The sequence below is a fragment of the Brachypodium distachyon genome, chromosome 2 (assembly GCF_000005505.3).
Source record: "Brachypodium distachyon strain Bd21 chromosome 2, Brachypodium_distachyon_v3.0, whole genome shotgun sequence".
NCBI classification, from domain to species: Eukaryota; Viridiplantae; Streptophyta; class Magnoliopsida; order Poales; family Poaceae; genus Brachypodium; species Brachypodium distachyon.
The window spans coordinates 33,314,065-33,327,733 of record NC_016132.3 but is presented as its reverse complement, the minus strand read 5'-3'; the positions used below and the strand labels follow the sequence as shown (position 1 = coordinate 33,327,733).

The 13,669-nt window shown below is 47.5% G+C and overlaps 1 protein-coding gene across 2 annotated transcripts; it reads right to left on the bottom strand.

Moving 5' to 3' along the window:
* Nucleotides 1-588: 588 nt before the first annotated feature.
* On the bottom strand, nucleotides 589-8,388 carry LOC100833074 (NADP-dependent malic enzyme, chloroplastic). 2 transcript variants are annotated; one of them, XM_010233329.3, is made up of 12 exons: nucleotides 8,104-8,388; nucleotides 3,321-3,668; nucleotides 3,118-3,223; nucleotides 2,930-2,995; nucleotides 2,725-2,820; nucleotides 2,441-2,596; nucleotides 2,176-2,322; nucleotides 2,009-2,062; nucleotides 1,733-1,921; nucleotides 1,566-1,643; nucleotides 1,296-1,461; nucleotides 589-1,193 (listed from the first exon to the last, which is right to left on the bottom strand). In XM_010233329.3, exons 1-12 carry the CDS (start codon nucleotides 8,229-8,231, stop codon nucleotides 976-978), a joined length of 1,752 nt encoding a protein of 583 aa, XP_010231631.1. In that variant the 5' UTR covers nucleotides 8,232-8,388; the 3' UTR covers nucleotides 589-975. The 2 variants fall into 2 exon arrangements, with proteins under 2 accessions (XP_010231631.1, XP_003568785.1); XM_003568737.4 differs by lacking the exon at nucleotides 8,104-8,388 and adding an exon at nucleotides 4,127-4,489.
* Between the last annotated feature and the right edge of the window lie 5,281 nt (nucleotides 8,389-13,669).

Sequence of the window (13,669 nt, the reverse complement as noted above, 5' to 3'; positions counted from 1 at the left end):
TCGCTCCAAAGGTAACCATGGTCACCATATCGTAGCACGATTCTTAATCACATTCAGTTCGTCTGTTGTTATGCATGGTGCATGTAACAAAATTGCATGTTAATTTTCAGATATTAGATATTCCAAATTATACTAGCGCTGTCATGTTTCTAGAAATGGCGGTAAAGCACTGGTTTTTTTTTAACCGGGAACTGTAGTAAAGCACTGATTATTAAGATGTTTCTTACAATGCATGTATTTTTCTTGAAAACATCGTCACCGCATAATACCATGGAGCTGTTGAAAAACTTGGTGCGCGTCGTCCTAAGATCTTATTGTACATGTGACAGGTGTTTTTGACTTGATTAATGAAACAGTCAAGCTAGCAAACGTTTTATACTTTTATTCTGGAAATTTTGATTATAGTTGAAGTAGAGTCTGATGAAGAAAAGGGATACGATAAATTCCACACGAGATATGCTTAGTGCCTTGCAACATTTTTATTCAAATGCATCTAAACTTGAGAAGAAAATAAACTTTAAATTTGAGAACACGTTTTGGATATTTACACTCAGTAACATATATAAGTAATATTATATTAGATCAAACTTATCACTAAACTCTTAAAAATTGTATTGCTTGCTTCTCAAAACAGATCACAAAGGAAAACTTGCTACTCCCATGTTACCAGATTGACTGACTGTTACACTCGTTTAGTTCAAACTGAAAAAGAAAAATTCGACAACGCCAAAGCACCTCCACACCGACAGACAGACATGTGCATGTGCACGCTTAATCCCCTAATTGAAAAGTACAGTAAATTAAGTAGACATCACGAATTCACGATTGTTGTATAAGTATACGGGGCGACATGGATACATGAAACAGCAATGGGCTGCTTGAGCCGGACTGGATTTATTGATGAATGGATGGACGGATGGACTCCTGGCTGCAAAACTGGAGCCCGTCCGTCCGTCCGTCCGTCCGTTCCTTGAATCACCGGTAGCTGCGGTAGAGCGGGGTGTACATGCAGCTCTCGGCGTACTTGACCAGGTCGTCGGGCCGCGGCAGCCGGCTCGCCAAACCGAGGTCGTAGGCTTTGGCGGCCACCTTGGCGGCGATGTTGGCGGAGATCTTGCGGATGTTGGTGAAGGGCGGGAAGATGAGCCCCTTGTCGAAGTTCTCCTGGCTCACCTGCTCCGCCAGCGCCTCCGCTGCACATCCAACAGATTATACCATTGTCAAAACTCAAAACCCAGAGCTATCGTCAGTCTGACTGCAAAGAAATCGGGAGCGAACCGCGTGGGAACACTTACAGGCGGCGAGGAGCATGTCGTCGTGGACGCGGATGGCGCCGGAGATGACGACGCCGAGGCCGAATCCCGGGAACACGTAGGCGTTGTTGGACTGCCCGGGCACGTACGTCTTCCCCTCGTACTCCACGGGGTCGAACGGGCTGCCGCTAGCGAACACCGCGGTACCCTGCACGAATCAAACAAACACACGCATCAAAACCTCAAATTCGTTTGGTCTGAACAGAATTTTTCCTCTGTTTTTCTCGGTCCCATTATCGAGACGTAGCTCACCTTGGACCAAGTGTAAGCTTCCTCGGCTGTGCATTCCGAGTGCGACGTCGGGTTGGACAGGGAGAAGATGACTGGTTTCTGCATTTTCACATCACATTCAGAATTTCGAACACAAACCTGAATGGCAAATTTACGGCGAGAGCAAGCAAGAACTAGTAGGTACGTACCTCGTTGAACGAGGCCATGGCCTCGATCACTTCTTTGGTGAAGGTTCTCCCGACGCCAGAGGTTCCGATCAGCACAGTTGGCTTGATGGACTGGACGGCCTCCAGCAGGGTCTTCATCGGCTCATGCTCGTGCGCGAATGGCTTCTTGAAGTGCTGCAGAGACTCCTTTCTCGACTCCACAAGCAGCCCCTGCGTAACAGTAACACACAACATTAGCACATTGTACGTCTCAGAGAAAATATTTGACCTTGCTACAATTCCTGAGCTGCAACCAACCTTGGAGTCCACCAGCCAGATCTTCTTGCGGCAGTCGTCGACCGGAGTATCCGTCTGTACAAAGACAACAACCATTTCGATAAGATTTAATGTCTTGCCGCAGGTAAGATTAATGCAGGCATACACCATGCTTATGATTCATGAGCCAGTGCAGAGTTGTTCCTTACATGTTTTGACATCTCAAGGGCGATCAGCTCTGCAATGCCAGTACCGGCCTCTCCAGCACCAAGGAACAGGTAGGTGTGGTCTGCCAGAGTTCCACCGACCACCTTGAGCGATGCCAAGAGCCCTGCCAGGACAACTGACGCAGTACCCTGCAATTCCGCCATTGTTGTTCAACGTTCAGTAATAAATCAACACAGTGCTAACCAGTCGAAAAACCAACTTGTGGGTCCATGAAACCAGTTAGGAGTTGTGTTGCAAGTTAATTACCTGGATGTCGTCGTTGAAGACGAGATGGCTCTTGCTGTACTTGGCAAGCAAGTCGAAAGCATTGTGGTTGGCAAAGTCTTCGAACTGGACGAGGACTTTCTCGCCATAGTTTTGCTTCACGGCAGTCATGAACTCTTGAAGAAGCTCATGGTATTCCTGGAAACCATGAAACCAATACAAAATTAAGCATTGATGCATTCAAGACTCGAGAGCGAGCCTGACAGTTCACCAGCTAACACAGTTGGGCTAACTATGTACAGTACTGGGTTGCATTTTATTTTTACCTCGCCTGTGGCACGCCGTTGCCGGAGTCCGATGTAGTACTCATCGTTGAGCAATGTCTCATTGTTGGTGCCGACATCGATCGTGATCGGCAGGCACTGCACCATGACCATCATAAACATTAAGTCGGCGAAATCGATACAACTGTTCTGATCATGGTTTCAGAAAGGGGCAAAAAATAAACAGAACATTCAGAGTAACACTTACAGCTGATGGACGAACACCTCCGAGGGCGGTGTACAGTGACAGTTTACCAACAGGAATCCCCATTCCCTGCACATAATCATTCAGAACATACATACATGAGCACTAGCAAAGCCTGTCTTTCGAGTAAACAACCAGCAGAATCAGCCTCTTGAAATATATGTTGGTGATGGATCATTGATCGATCATACCTGACAACCCAGATCTCCGAGCCCCAGGATGCGCTCGCCGTCGGTGACGACGATGACCTGGATGCTCCTCTCAGGCCAGTTCTTGAGCACCTCAAGGACCTTACCCCTGAAAACACACGCACAGGCACCATGTCAGACATGCAGTTCTTCTACCTCAATTATAATCACAATCACAAATAAGCTGGACATAGAAATGCACTCACTTGTCCTTAAGGCTGATATAGAGGCCCTGGGGACGGCGGTAGATGCTGCCGAACTTCTGGCAGGCCTCGCCGACGACGGGCGTGTAGACGACGGGGAGCAGCTCCTCGACGTTGTCGATGAGGAGCTTGTAGAAGAGCCTCTCGTTCCTCTCCTGGAGGTCCATCATGGCGATGTAGCGCTGCAGGGGCACGGTGTACTGGCGTAGGTTGTGCATGAGCTTCTTCTCCTGGAGCTCCTGGGACGCGATGACCGGAGGGAGCAGGCCCCGCAGGTAGTGCGCGTCACGCTCCGCCTCGGAGAAGGCCAGCCCCTTGTTGTGCCGGGGATCCCGAAGAAGCGAGTGCCCGCTGTTACAACATTAAAAACAGAGCAAAATCAGAACAGGAACTCTGTTTCACTTTCATCATCAGAACAAAACGCAGTTCGATTTGAAAACGGATGATGGTGTTCTGTATCTAAAATTAACGAACGAGGGTTGGAAATCTACGTCATCTGAGGACTGAGCTGAAAGCAACGCATGCTCGAGGAAGGGAATTTTTTAGTATTTCTTTTGTAACGTGGCGCAATACAGTAATAAATTGTTACTCTCTCCGTTTCATAAAGATTGGTACGGTTTTAAACTAACTCTAGTTTAAATCCGCGCCAATTTTTACCGGACATAGTACCAAATAAAGCACGACGAGACTGAGTCAGCGAGATCCCACACAGATCTTTTGAAAAATCGAAAAAAAAATCGATTGACATAGGAGGAAGGAATTCGACCGCAAAACACAGAAGGCAGAATTCCCTGTCTCTGTATTCGTACCTTGCGACGGAGAATGACCATGGCGTGATGAGCTGCTCCTCGGTGGCCCTGTCCTCGCCGTACGCGTCCTCAACGCCGCCGCCCGCCATCGATCTCGCTCAAACTCCGGTCTCGGCGGATCTCACTCCCCCAAAAATCAACGAACGACACGAGAACGAACGAACGTAAACGCGAAAGGAAGTGTAATCCAATCCTTTCCTTGTGTTTTCGGGACTCCGGGAATTTGATGAGGCGCTGCGGGTGGTGTGGAGACGAGAGGCAGCCGCGCTGGCTATTTATAGAAGCCAGCCCGGGAACCCGGGGGTGGCCCACCCGGCAGAGGAAGGAAGGGAGGAAAGGTCGGGGCGGACGCGGATGGTGAGAGGAGGGTTCCCACGACAAGGGGAAAACCAGGAAAGCAAAACGTTTCCTTGGAAGAAGAAAAAAAAGGGAAGAATAGTGGAACGAACGTGCTGGGGAAGAAGACCGGGCAGCAGCCCGCCTGGCTGCGGATTGAATTTTAGGTCGTCGTCGCGGGGCAGAGCAATCCTGGTCCTTGTATTTTGCTGATCTGGCTTTGTTTGATTGATGCTATAAATGCCACGTCATTTTCACGCTTGACTCTGCTAGTAGGATGGAATGGATCATGAAAAGTCCACATATATAGATGCCTGGCTAAAGCTCTTGTATCGTGCACGCAGGGGCAGAGTACCAAGAAAAGTCGAGTGAGAACAGAGAGTTTGAGTGAGAATGCTTCTTTTTGCAAATTTAAAAAGTTCAAATATCTTTTTCTTTAGAATTTTGAAAATTTTAGAGGGGGGGCTAGTCTTACTTTAAGCCCTCTTTGTATCCACACATCACGTATTCATCGTTGACAAGACCCGTGCGGCACTGCGTAACAGTAACTACTTCCTCCGTCTCATATTAAGTGACTCAAATTTGTTCGAATATGAATGTATCAATGCCTAAAAAAGATCTATATACATGTAATAGAAAATCACTTAAAACGGGACGGAGAGAGTAGATCTTTTAGCTCTGTTAATTACTGCTGGAATTAACTAAGTAGTTCCTCCTGGAACTCCTTCCAACTTAACATCAGATTCACGCTAATTAGGAGACGTCTTACTCTTACACGAGGAAGCATGCATGATGCATTCTACCGTGAGCCGGCTTTGTCGAAGGGAGAAGAGCGAGAGATTAGGAGAAAAGGCCAAGGGGATTAGGATAATGGCTACGCTTCTGCCGATCATGGCCTCGTGGTGCCGGCATGTGGTGAGCACTGTCTGGACTCGGTAGACAGGGAGGAGCCGAGAACGTGCGGTTACTGCTTGATTCTTTTGTGACACAATTTTAAATTTTGAAACTAACCACATTAAACATTCGGCTAGCTGATGTGTCAAGGTATAAAAAAAAATCTCTGCGTTTAAAATGCATGCAAACTTCGCTTTCCTTCTGGTTTCGTGGGAGTGCCTACTTGTGGTTCCCTCTCAGAACTTGGCACCGGTAGGACGTACTGTAGTACAGTACAACTCAGCTACACGCATGCATGCGTGGGAAAGTCAGACACCATCACACCAAGGTCAAAGCTTGACTGTTCATGCTGACCGGGTCGTTAAACCAAGGTGGCAAGGTCAAAGCTCGACGAACAACTACTCCTGATTTTTCAACGGCCTGACCGCACACGGTCAGCTCCACGTACGATCGTTTCTCACCTTGAAGGCTTGAACTACTCCTCTGCTTTCACCAAACCCTCCGGGCTCCGGAGACGGGAGATGAACTACTGCATGATCTTGCGACGGAAACCGGAAAATTTCGAGAACATGCTGGCGCTGCAATCGATCTCTCGTTGTGCTCCCTTTTCTTTCCTTTTTCAGTGATGGTTTTGTGGAGAACATGTGCGTTCTACGTGTGTCCAGAGTAATTAGCGCATGCAGGATGCAGCGCATTCGGTCGAGTTCTTTCTTCTCTGGAAAGTGAGAAAAGGTAGGGAGAAGAGGCCAACAGAGAGAGAGAAAGTTAAATTGGAAGTTCGTTACGGTGACGGAGAAAAGTAAGCGTCAAGGGAAGCTAGCGCGTGGTAAGGTTGTGTGTGTGTGTGGCTCGGTTGCGCGCGCGGCGCCGCGTCGATCGGGTCGCCACCCGACCTGACCGGACCAGCTGCCCAGGCGCAACCCACACGACCTTTACGACGCTGACCGTTTACCGCTCCGCGATTCGGGCTGCCACCGACCGCACAGATCGAGCTGGTCTCTCTCCCGGTCTTCCCTCCCCTCGCCTGGCCCCACTTGCAGTGACCGGTACCTGACCGTCGGGTTGCTGCGACCGGCCATAGGGGTTGGTGGGGGCGGAGCAGAGGTCTGATCTTCAGGCAGCTAGACCTGCCCGAGGCGAGCCTGATCGAGGAGAGAGGTGAAAGCACAGGTTCTAGAATTTGTGGGGTCCATTTGGCAGCTCTTTGCAACTGCTAGCAGCCTCGACCGTCAAGCCCAGCAACACAAAGCTTAGTTCTATCTTTTTTTCTAGAAGCAACATGTCATCATACCCCTGTAAAATGCAACACGGTTGCACACCCATACGATAGTGGTGAAATAAACGAGACAACAGAATATCAGGATCTATTATTGGTAGAGAGAAGAGAATGGTTGAGCTACATGTACGAGGCAAAAAAAAGAGCATCTGGCCCCCTCAAGATCGGAAAATTGCATTTTTGGCCACGCAAACCATTCTGCCAAGCTCGCTACCGGTCGGAACAGTGGTTGCGGGAGTACGTGCGATAGGACATGAAGGAGCTCACCGTCGCCACAGTGTGTGTTGTGCGAGAAACTTTTCCGTAGTGCTTGCGCGAGTGCATCAGAGCATCCTCATCAGCTTGTGTATATGGTTGTCTATGTGCCATTTAGACGACCAAAGTACAAGTAAGGATCCAACAGCTTGTCTACGTGGTCGTCTAATTTTAGACATCGTCCAAATTTCTGTTCACAGTGTCCATATATAGACGATCAGCCACGATGTCCAAATGCCCACTAGCTATGAAGATAGGAAAGAGAATATAGACAACTTACATATAGACAAGCTACCGAAGGATTGTACCATTTTTTTTTCCGGAGAGGAGGATTGTAACATTTTAAAAGAGCATTTTTTTAAACCATTGTCTATAGATATAGACAATCAGATTTACACAAGCTGCTGAGGATGCTCTAAGACAAAGACGGAGCTCACCATTGCCACATGTGTGTTGTGCAAGAAGCTTTGGCGTAGGCTGTCGAGGATGGCCCTACCAACTCAAGCAAGCTAGTTGGTATGTGCGCACACCTTATGGAGTAGGTGATGAACACCTGGTCGAGCCCAGACACGTTATTGCACACCCCGGCGGTGCAACCAACCACTAGGCTTGGATGATGGATTTTGCAAACAAAAAACCAACAGAATCCCCTCTCAATGCAGTCGTCCGCAAACCCCTTGGTGGCAACCCTCGTCCATGCCAGTCAATTTTGGATCAAATTGTTCATTTAAATTAGTTTATGGATGCAATTTCAGTTTGTGGGCTAAATTGTTCTTTTTCTCTAACAGCCCAGTTTAACTAACACTTGGGCTGACCTACTTAGAGCTGAGGGGGAGCTCACGCTCCTCCACTTAAAAAATTATTATTTTTGACAGCCCTCCACTTAAAAAATTATGTTCAACAGAGTTTTCTCATATTTTTAGAAAAGATACTTCAAATCATTTTACATACACAAAAAATGTCTCCACCAAAAAAAAAATTGTGGGTCCGTCCTGGTTGTACACATGCAACAAATCCCGATTAAAAACTGAGTGCAACATCCGCGCAAAAAAAAACTTAGTGCAACATAAAAGATTAGCACATGTAACAAAAAACGACTTGTGCATGTGCAACACATGCATGGCGACAGAAACACCTAATCGCTGCAAAAAGAATTAAATCATCCATATATGCTCCATTATAATTATACAACATGAAATTATTCTAAATGACTAACCTCTTGCGAACTTCACTGTCAATCCCCGCCGAACCATCCAGGCGTGCCGCCCCTTGCTCTGTGCCATCTTCCTCGAGCTTGGCAGCAGGGCCAAGTCCCATTCCCAGGTTCTGTTGGTGTTGTGCCATTGGGACCTGCGTAGGAGCAGCGCCAGGCGACACCGGAAGTATGTCTTGACTCCCGAGGGCACCAGGCGCGGTGCTGGAGAAGGAGAGCCTGGGTGTAGAGCTCGTCAGTGAGGAGAGGGAAAGGGGAAAGAAGAGAAGCTGCGGACACAAGTGAGTAGAGAAAGAAAGCGCGCTAGCTGCACTAAATTAGCACCGGAGACGAAGGCAGATTGGTTTCGCGATCGTTTTCTTCCTACTAACAATTTTGGTCCCTGTTCCTTTCACCTTCGCATTGTTGCTTGGCAGGTGGATTACATGGTTCATGGTACTGCTTGGATTAATTGGCAGATGCAGGTAATCAATGGAGACTTAAACAGGACTCCCCAAGATGGTTTAAATCGATTGCTAGGTGAACACGAGCCACACGAACATTGGCCCCACGAAAGGCCCATGTATATATAGTTTTACCTAACGGCTCAAGTTTTGATTCGGTGCCCATGGCTGTGGGTGGGTTTTTCGTGCCTGAGATATATAGACGTACAGCCGTTAACGTTGGGCCTTAATTCGGCCGATGGATGTGCCATCATGCGTGATGGGGAGTGCAGTGGAGCTTGGCAGCTAGCCGTGCTGGGCAGATGACACATGACACGCAGAGCATGTACAACCACCGGAGAAAGGCATTGTTGCTTTGTGAGTTGGTTTCGGTTGTGATGCGCGTGCGATCAGCTTTCCACTCCGGCCGTGCATGATCGATGGCAAATGGCGATGCTGAACAGAGTTACAGAGATCTGCCTGGATATGAGGCTGCAAGCGTGCATGTCCTCGTGAGTGTGGCTTGGGGACAGACCATCTTTCGTTCTTTTTTTTTACCGAAAGGCCGCCGATGCGCTCTGCCAATTTCATTGAGGAAAAGCTTTTTTTTTTGGGCAGAGTAAAATACACACTAGTCCATAAACTTAGGACGAATGAATATTTTAGTTCATAAACTCATAAAACGCACAAAAGTCCATGAACTCGTGTTACTGATACCCATTAGTCCAAAAATGATTTAGGAGGGCTAACAATGGACACGCAACATGATCATGGACCGCGACTTGTAACTAGGTTTGTTCCACACTTCCACTTTTACCCTTACTCAACCGTTTTTTGACTAATTTGTATCACTGACACTAGTTCATGTTGTGCGGTTTCTAAGTTTGTGGACTAAAGTGTTTATTTCCTTTGAGTTTATGGATTAGCAGTGTATTTTACTCTTTGTCTATCATTTGGTAACATCTAGCATTCATCAAAAAGATCGTTCCTTCTTTTTAAAGACCAATCATTTATTTAGCTATGATACAATGGTCAACATTTATTCATCTCTTGTCTTTTTGCTCAACTTGTTTGGAGAATTATTTACTTTACTTTTAATTTGCCCCCTACCAATACTTGTAATATGTTTGGGAACTGATTAAATGGGGTAGACAAAAAGACTATGACTCACATAAGGTGAGAGTGTCTGCTATTTGTTGGGTTATTTAGAAGTGTAGGAATGATATTATTTTTAACCGCTTTGATCCGTCCTTGGACCTTCCACCTTCCTGTGGACAAGCGGAAGCTTTCGGCTTCTGGGTGCATCAGGCTAGAGACGGTCGCACAGGATATCTCCAACCAGGCTGGCCGGCGGCCTGTTGCTAGACTTCAGGATGCATAGACGGTTTCAGGATTCTTGCTTTATTTCGCCTTTTTTTTGTTTCGACTTTGTGCGGCCCATGATTTGTGTTTTGTGATGACATGTTTCAATAAAATGGCTGTGTGCATTGCTCCGATGCAGAGGCCAGGGAGCTCCCCTTTTTGAGAAAAAAACAATGGAAGAAATGGCAAGTTGTTTAAGAAATTTTTCGATTTTCCTCAATGTTTCGATGATTCTCAATGGAAGTTCGGGACTTTTTTTTAACCAATTCTTTTGCGAATAAAAAGAAATTCCGTTCAAGAAAGAAGAAGATTAATTTTGGGTTGAACCAATAACCCGATTGTGTGGTTATTCCGACGTAGATAAAAAGTCTTATGGCATATTGGAAGCTGATCGATCACAAATACCTTGCTGATATCGATTAGGTCAGAATCAATGGCGAACAAATGGGAGGAGAGAGGCGATGAGTAGGAGAGAGAAGATGACGCCAGTGAAAAATTAGCCGTGACTGAAAAAGACCACCACCAAGCCCTCTCCCTTAGGATGACAATGGGGCAGGTCTGGACGAGCAGACCACATCCATCTCCAAACCTAATATCCATCCACGAAAGTATTCATGGAGCCGAAACGGTATCCATATCCAACGGGCATCCATGGATATGCAAGTAACCTTTTGATAACCTCAAGTTCTCTTGCGTTAGGCCTATGGTGCATGTCGAGAACCCAAAGTTTTTCGACAGTGATGGTGATGTGCCGGTGGCAGCCGGGAGAAGTAGGGAGCAAAGGTGAGGGGTGAGGGAGGGGTTTGAAAGCAGAGGTAAGGCCATAAGGGATGTGAATCGAGGGGAAAAGCCGAAGAGGAGGGGGTTCGAGATGTGGATCGAGGGTGAATTAGGGGAGGAGGGGTGGCGGCTCGAAGTGAGTGGGACAGAGGGAGGGAGTTAGGATTGCGGAGGACCTAATTATATGAGTCATATGGTTAATAATGGACCCACACGTAAGTAATTTATTTATTTTTAAATACCGGGTACCAATGGATATCCATGGATCAAATTGTCAAATTTCTATCCGTGCCTGCTCCGCTAGTTGGCGGGTATCCATATGTGGATATCCATGAAGCAAGGTCATGCTCCATACCCACGATCCATGGACTAGATAGCATCCTTTTGAGTATCCATTTCCATCTTGACCTCTCCCAACTCTCCCTGACTCCCTGCATCAGCACGAACAACCTATGGTCGTAGCCGTTTTGGAGAGAGAATCAGTGGTTGCGGCCTATTTGGAGAGAGAAAAAGGGTGGCGGCGAAATGTGTACGGCTGAGGATCACAACGAAAAACTCTCCACATCCCCCCCCCCCCTGAACTTCTCGGCATCGATTAAGGTGAAATCAATGGTGAGAGAAAGGAAGATTGCGCGATACTGGAGATTCAAACACACCGGATAATATTAGGCCCACAAGGTAGGACCCACCACAATGAAAAATCTTCTCGCCAAAAAGCACTTGGTCATGACAAGGAGGAGCGGTCCGAAGGATGGGACTGTGCAAAGAGATTTGCGCTTGATCCAAATGCACTCTCTAGACTTAAGGAATATCATTTCATACTATTCATTTGGTAGTATATCGATATCTTTATATGAGTAAACGTGGTAAAACATTAAAAGTTACTTATGCTTATTCAGGCCCTCGGCATCCGGACAGCATTTCAGACTTTTTACTATACTAGTAAGGTGCCCGTACGCTCTACAGAACTCCTTACATTGCGATAGGACCACAACACTCTGTGTTGTTCGATTTTTGTCACTACTATTTATTATTCTTTACTAGTCCGGTTGACGAGAAATTGGGGATTCAAGAATGGAGGCGGCATGTGCGGATTGATTGGGGAGGATGCCGGCAGAAAGAAGAACATACTGGAGGAGACTGGAGTTTGAAGCGACAGATGAACATGAGGTCACTGTGATTTAGACGGACCTCATTTGTCAATTATCGGTGCTTGGGAAGATGCATGGAAGGTGGATTGACGACCACCAAGTGGAAACTGTATAAGTAGAAAAGATACACAACGTCTACAACAGCCAGCTTGGCACGGGAAGGGGAAGGGAGGAGCGCATGAAGGGCACGGAGCGACAGAGCAGTCGGGCGGAGCGCACGAGGCGCGGCTGGCTGGATGGCACGGAGCAACGATGAGGGTCCGGCCGTGGCATCGGGTTTGGTGCGGTGGAGGATTTGCTAGAGTTTCCATTCGTGTGCAGACTGGGGAGAAGATAAACGACGTGTGGGGTGTTTGGATTGCGGGCTGGATTAGCAAAAGCTGAAGGACTAAATTGTAAAACGGATCGACGGACAATGAAGGAAACACCCCTCCCTTTATTTATTATTATTAGGTGTAGAATTAAGTGGGGATCTTTATAGATATTATAGATATATAAAATACTACCCCTCCGACCAAAATTACTTGTCGAAATGTAACATGTATCTAGACACTTTTTACATAGAGATACATCCGTATTTGGACAAATTTTAGACAAGTAATACCGGTCGGAGTGAGTAGGAAAAAAAACAGAAAAATATATATTTAACACTGTTGAGATATGTGTCGAATATGTGTACGAGTAGAGTTACAATTGGACTTGGAATTAGCGGAGAGTTAGGTGTTGGAGTCGAACACGTGTAACCCGTGCCTAATATATAAAGGCACCGCGGGGTAGCCCAAAGAGACTATGACAACATAATAGCAATAGTCTCGCAGGGGGAAGCGGCTTTGTGTCGGCGCCCAGGGTGGCCGGTGTTGCGGTATTATAGGGGGAGGAGCGCCCGTAGTCATGCCCCGAGGATGTAGCCTTTGGCCGAACCTCGTTAACAAATATCGTGCTTCGGTGCCATCCTTGATCGTGCATCCACCAGATTTCGTAACAAGTGGTACCTGAGCAAGGTTGGAGGATGCGGGAGATCTTGTGGGAGGTGCGAGAATCATGCTCGACGGGCGCCGCGGAACGTCCAATGCGGTGCAAGGTGGAGCATGGCAGCGATCGGATTTCCGATCGGTAGAGTCGGACACTTCAGGAGGCCTGAACCGTTCGATGGGCTGCAGTTGGCAAGGATCGACCTGGCATGGTGATCGGGCTGACACAGTGGCTGGGAAGACGTCGCGGATCGGACGACGGCTTCGGCTCGCGATCAGACCGACGACCAGACGCAGGGGCGACCGGATAGATCGGAGCGGGATGCATCGCGGTATAGCGGTGGATCGGGTGTGGCACAGGACGGCATGGTGGCACGGTGGACGAGTTGTGTCGACAATGCAGGTGGCCAGGATGCAACACGGGTTTGTGCATATAATTTGCACAAGGATGCAACTGTTACAAATTGCCGGCGTGACAGCCACGAGAGTTAACTTGTCGGACGAAGCTGCGGCAACTAATTGGATTGAAAATCTGAGCCGAGTCAAGAGTTCTACGGAGAGCAGGCACAGCGCTGCACAAGCAAATTTTGGAGGTCGAAGGTGGCTAGCTGAGTACTGATCGGTTTCCAACTTAAGAAAAAGAAATAAGGGCTTGAAGCCAGGCCATCACGTGGGGTGGGATTTGATCAATTTCTAAGTTAATCAAGGAAAGGGTCAAGGCCAGTACAGCCACGTGAGTCTGGGGGCTGGTCGGCTTTGAAGTAATAAAGAAAGGAAAAGTACTAGGAGGCCAAGGCACTAGGTGCATGCAGGTTGTCACGTCCTTGGCTAGCGGTGCTTCGGTTTCGAAGAAAAAAAGGCCGTTTCAGCAGGGCTCTGGTCG

Excerpts from the sequence above, each read along its gene's own strand:
- LOC100833074 (XM_010233329.3), bottom strand. The coding sequence starts at position 8,231 with ATGGCACAACACCAACAGAACCTGGGAATGGGACTTGGCCCTGCTGCC. Across the intron at positions 3,224-3,320 it reads TATATCAGCCTTAAGGACAA|GGGTAAGGTCCTTGAGGTGC; the intron begins GTGAGTGCATTT and ends GTGTGTTTTCAG. Across the intron at positions 1,194-1,295 it reads CGACATGCTCCTCGCCGCCT|CGGAGGCGCTGGCGGAGCAG; the intron begins GTAAGTGTTCCC and ends TTGGATGTGCAG.